The sequence below is a fragment of the Alosa sapidissima genome, chromosome 10, assembly GCF_018492685.1.
Source record: "Alosa sapidissima isolate fAloSap1 chromosome 10, fAloSap1.pri, whole genome shotgun sequence".
Lineage (NCBI taxonomy): Eukaryota > Metazoa > Chordata > Actinopteri > Clupeiformes > Clupeidae > Alosa > Alosa sapidissima.
Genome location: NC_055966.1, coordinates 28914344 through 28919424, shown reverse-complemented (window position 1 = coordinate 28919424; position 5081 = coordinate 28914344). Strand labels below are relative to the sequence as shown.

General features: G+C 42.7%; 2 protein-coding genes across 5 annotated transcripts in view; one reads left to right on the top strand and one right to left on the bottom strand.

Annotated features, from left to right (window-relative positions):
* The window catches only part of rbfox1l (RNA binding fox-1 homolog 1, like), a 13235-nt gene extending 12936 nt beyond the window's left edge, over positions 1 to 299 (bottom strand). For both annotated transcript variants that reach the window (XM_042108069.1, XM_042108070.1), the window contains exon 1: positions 1 to 299. This exon is cut by the window's left edge and continues 111 nt beyond it. The gene's annotated coding sequence lies outside the window, so the exon portion shown is untranslated.
* The window catches only part of rps9 (ribosomal protein S9), a 9444-nt gene extending 4998 nt beyond the window's left edge, over positions 1 to 4446 (top strand). Inside the window, exons 1-6 of one of the 3 annotated variants that reach the window (XR_006034781.1) lie at positions 1803 to 1911; positions 2433 to 2545; positions 2630 to 2752; positions 3377 to 3563; positions 3728 to 3886; positions 4150 to 4295. Coding sequence is in view for 2 of the 3 variants with exons in the window: in XM_042108075.1 (XP_041964009.1) it covers positions 2449 to 2545; positions 2630 to 2752; positions 3377 to 3563; positions 4150 to 4327 (585 nt within the window). In the remaining variant the exon portion in view is untranslated. Of the gene's footprint in view, positions 1 to 1802; positions 1912 to 2432; positions 2546 to 2629; positions 2753 to 3376; positions 3564 to 3727; positions 3887 to 4149 lie in introns of those variants that run through there. The other 2 variants (XM_042108075.1, XM_042108074.1) reach the window with 2 other exon arrangements.
* The last annotated feature ends 635 nt before the right edge of the window (positions 4447 to 5081 follow it).

Genomic DNA, 5081 nt, shown 5'->3' with positions numbered 1-5081 from the left:
AAGAGAAGAGGAACAAAGGAGGGAAAAAAGATGGAAGGGAGAAGGAGAGGGTGGAATGCTGACCGAAAGAGAGGTGAACCAGGCAAAGGAGCAGGGCAGTTAGAATCCAAGCAGGTGGGGGAAAAGAGAAAAGAAACAGAAGTCCCAAAATCAGAGGAACAGGAAAGAAAGGAAGCGCTTTCGGGTCAAAAAAGTACTAATAAAACTGGAGTTCCATAGGGAAACACACAGAGAAGAAGACAGAGACAGCCTGCCTTGTTGACAGAGCAGGATATCGCCAAACTGACTGGGCTCTGGAGAGCTAGCTGGTGTGTGTGTGTGTGTGTGTGTGTGTGTGTGTGTGTGTGTGTGTGTGTGTGTGTGTGTGTTTGTGTGTGTGTGTGTGTGTGTGTGTGTGTGTGTGTGAGTGTGAGTGTGTGTCCATCTGTCATGCAGTTACTCTGACATACTGAAACACATGTAGAGAGTCCTGTTTCAAGGCTGTATTAATAGGCCCTCTCCTGCCTCCGCTGCATGTAAGTCTGAGGTTGAGCTCTTGTACTCACTATTTTTTTTAAGGTCTGTTTCTACTATAGAAAAATCAATGGTGAACTGGTTAATCCTGTACCAGACTTTCTTTAGTGTCAACATTTCGCAAAAACCCCTATTTGAGATGTCTGACAGTATCCTGACCTACACTGTGTTTAACACCTCCATATGCAGGAATTTGATCCTTGCTGTTACTCCAGACTGGCTGGCATAGAATAATGTTCTGGGTGAAGAGCCAAAAACAAGCAGATAAACTAGTGTATTGACAAACTTTGACACAGCATGTGACATTCTATGAGGGCATCAATCTTAGCCAGTTGAACTTAACAAGTTGGTTTTACGTAGAAATAATGCATAGCTGTCCTTGAGTCCCTATACATATATAAATGATCCTAGTGGATGTTGATGAAGATGGTCACAGGAAGATTGGATGTAGGCCTAAAGATAATGTGTGGCAAGGGTTTTAGAGCAGAGGTTCTCAACCTGTTTGGGGCTAAGGCATACAAAAGGTCAAACCAAAACATCAAGGCACACCAACTTATGCTATGCAAACCCATATTGTTTTTTTCTATACAGAGTGTTCATGAGCTGAGACCACATAGGCATAATAGGCATATGCTCAAATGTTGATAGCCCTTTAGCCTATTTCATGAGCGTGTATGAAAACACATTGTGTTCCTCAAAATGCAAAGGCACACAAGTGAGATCCACTGTAGGCTACAGCATGGATAACAGGAAAGCGGGACAGAATATCCTATCCCTTCATTGCCACATTTGCTACACTATTATAAAACGTACAAAACTAATTAACAGAACACTAACCAGCCCAAACATACTGATACATCCTATAAATGTTATTTCTTCAAAATGTTTTTGGACAAAGGCTTCAACATTTCACTATTAGGCATATTAAACTAACCAGCAGAGGGCAGCAAGTACGTTTTTTTTTTGAAGGTCCGCTGCCTGTCAGCTCCATATGTAAAATCATTTAAACCACCGATTACAGTTTTGTTATCAACTAGGCTACTCAAACCTTCATATTAAATGATAAGCTTACAAAATTACAAAATTCAACATGCTTCAACATGCTTGCCTATGCTAATGAGTGTTGTTTAAGTTTGAAAAGAGTCAAACGATTAAGATAGAAGTGTCGTCTATCAGTGTTTTAGGCCATAGTGATAAAAGCTATATAGGGTGTTTATATACACACCCTATATACATATATAGCCTACAAAATTAAAGAAACAGATGTTCCAAGCGGTCGCATGTTCATGACGGTCAAGTCGCAAAGGTCCATGGGAAATGTAGTTTCTTGTATCAATTATATATAGTCGGTTAAACCTACCATGCGGTCTCTTTACTGTTCGAGCCTGAGGAAGACAGGTAATGGCGGATTGAGCCGCGGCTAAACTGTCCTTTCCTTACAAACATGTGCTTCTCAACTAAGTTGCCGCAAACCGATGCCGCTTTCTAAAACACTGATAGTTCTTTAACGTTGACAATTGAGCGCTCTGAACATGTTTAATTGTGAATTTATGCATGTTATGGTCAACGTGGTTTGATTGCTAACTTAGGCTAACGCAAAGCATGAGATGGCGCCTCTGCGGCCTAGATTGTCCGGAGCAACCATGACTTGTGTTTTGTCTATAAATCTTATACGTGTGATTATATTTATTATGAAATACACGTATCATCAAATACACGTGAACCCTTATAGGTTAACCTGCCTGGTTAAGTGACATGAATGCATGCAGTTACTAACGTAACGTTAGTAGAGAGCCAGCTAATGTTAGCAGTTAACTTTAACCAATACGCTAACCCAATGTTGGACATTGCTTTAGGCCATGTGTTCTAAAACTGTGGCTTAACTATCGTTTAATTCTAAATTTATTTCTGATTTTTAGGCGCAAGTAACCCGCCATGCCCGTTGCCAGGAGTTGGGTTTGTCGCAAGACATACGTTACCCCCCGCCGTCCCTTCGAGAAGTCCCGTCTCGACCAGGAGTTGAAACTCATTGGTAAGTCTGACATAACTGTATGGCATATTTTGCAACTGGATTACATTGTTGTCTTGGTGTACTAACTTTGTTTAATTATCTCAGGTGAATATGGACTGAGGAACAAGAGAGAAGTGTGGAGGGTCAAGTTCACTCTTGCCAAGATCCGCAAAGCCGCCAGAGAGCTACTCACCCTGGATGAGAAGGATGCCAAGCGTCTCTTTGAAGGTAAAACTAGTCAAGCACTTGCTTGTGATGGGTGTAGTTTTGCTTTGTTTGTTTTGTTTACGGGTGTTATACATCACAGGTCATTAATATTTGCGAAGGGAATATATTTATTTTACCATGTGTTGGTAAACTCTTCTTGGCTTATCGATTTGGGTTGATTTCAGACACCATTGTACCATTGGTGTCATATTCATACTAGTTTAATCCATTTTATCCATTGAGTTTGATTAGGAACAATCAGATGGTATCCATTGTAGGCAAACTTCCATAATCTTAACACTTGTAATTAGTTTTATGGTAGAAAACAGTTTTTTGCCAGGCCGATTTAAGTAAGTCAGATTCCACCATGGTGTCAAGAATTCCTCGAGAATGAGGTCTGTCAAGAACACGCTGCTCTTAGCTTGATCTAATATTCAGATGTGAACTGAATGCAGGTGAGACGCCATATCACCTGTATCTATGCACGTACATGACAAATGAGTGTTTGTGTGTATGTATATGCACATAATTGTCATTGGGGGGAAGGAAGGAAAAATGTACACCTGGAACCAGTCATTGCAGAGGTTGACTGTCCCGTAAGCTCCATGTGTTGGTTGACTGAGCTTATTTGTGTTTAATTCCTAGGCAACGCCCTGCTCAGGCGTCTGGTGAGGATCGGTGTGCTGGACGAGGGCAAGATGAAGCTGGATTACATCCTGGGCCTGAAGGTTGAGGATTTCCTGGAGAGGAGGCTGCAGACTCAGGTGTTCAAGCTGGGCCTGGCCAAGAGCATCCACCATGCCCGTGTGCTGATCCGCCAGAGGCACATCCGGTAAGTGCTGGGGGGGTGCCAAAGAGCTGGCCCATGTGTGCAGGGAGGTTCCCCTGTACGCTACGCTAGTTGGGGAATGCTAAGTATACTGAGCTCTTCCTCAATGATGATGCTGTGACTTGCTGTGGGTCTTCATTGCCATTATCCTTCCTGTTTCTCGGTAGTGGCCCAAGCTTTGCCCCTTGCTGAGTGGGGAATTAAAAGTATTTCCACAAGGTCAATTCAGCAATTAAGCTGTATACCTTGTCAGTAAGACTGCCCAGACCCTAAGCAGATGAGCGAGACTTGGGGCTTTAATGCCGTCATGGCTTTTGGGCTGTCAGGTAAGGTGAACTGGTCGTCACATCATGGGTCCGTCCCCTCTGGAGTGGATGTTGTGTTTTATTTTGTAGAAAATGTTTTTTAGACAGACCGATGATTTAAATACATTTTGTCAGACTCCACCATGGTGTCAAGAATTCCTCGTGAATGAGGTCTGTCAAGAACAGTCAGCTCTTAACTTGCATGACCTAATGTTTCAGACGTAAACTTTGGTATGGATGCAGGTGAGATGCCCTGCTCACATCCTTGTCTCTCCTTTCCTCAGTGTGCGCAAGCAGGTCGTGAACATCCCATCCTTTGTGGTGAGGCTGGACAGCCAGAAGCACATTGACTTCTCCCTGCGCTCTCCATACGGTGGCGGTCGCCCTGGTCGCGTGAAGAGAAAGAACGCCAAGAAGGGCCAGGGTGGATCTGGAGGTGCTGATGATGAGGAGGAGGATTAAACTGGAGCAGGGAGGAGACTGAACAGCTGGAAATTACTGCCTTTCAGAATCCTCACAATTTTCAATAAAAATGGTTGAAAAAAAAGTGTCTCTTGGGTCTTCAAATATATTTCTGTTTTTTAAACAAAGCAATTTTAGAGTAGTGATGGATAGTGTTTGGGTTGCTGTAACACAAACTCTGCTTGCACAGGTCTGGGCAAGCGTGTCATGTATTCCAGGCCTGTTAACGTGGGTATAGTGAATGTGTGAACTGTCAGGTCGAACTCCAAGCAGTGATTGTATGAAACAGTGGAAATCTGGAATTAGATTTTTGGGGTGGGTGTAGTGATCATTGGTAGCCTGATTAAAACCAGACCCTTGCATAAGAATGTAAGCCTGCTGAGCCACTGACCTAGAGAAGCCTACATAAATGCTGATCATTCCATTGTATGTCATTCACAAGCAAACAAATTGCTTATATATTTGTATACTTTTGGTATACAAATTGCTTTTGTATTGCTTGATGGTACAAGGCTTAACTGGAATGTGTTTAGTTTGCACAGAATAAAATTACTGATGGCTTCATGATCCAAATCCTTACGTTTACTTGTACTCTCCTACAAGCTTATTCCTCTGGAATTTAGTTTTGTCACGTGCCTAGACATTTGAAGTTTCATTGTATGACTACATAATGTAAAGGAGAGATGCATACGGTCAGAAGTGAAAGGGTGGGACGATGGTTTGAGTGGCACTTGTTGACGTACTGACGTGGGCG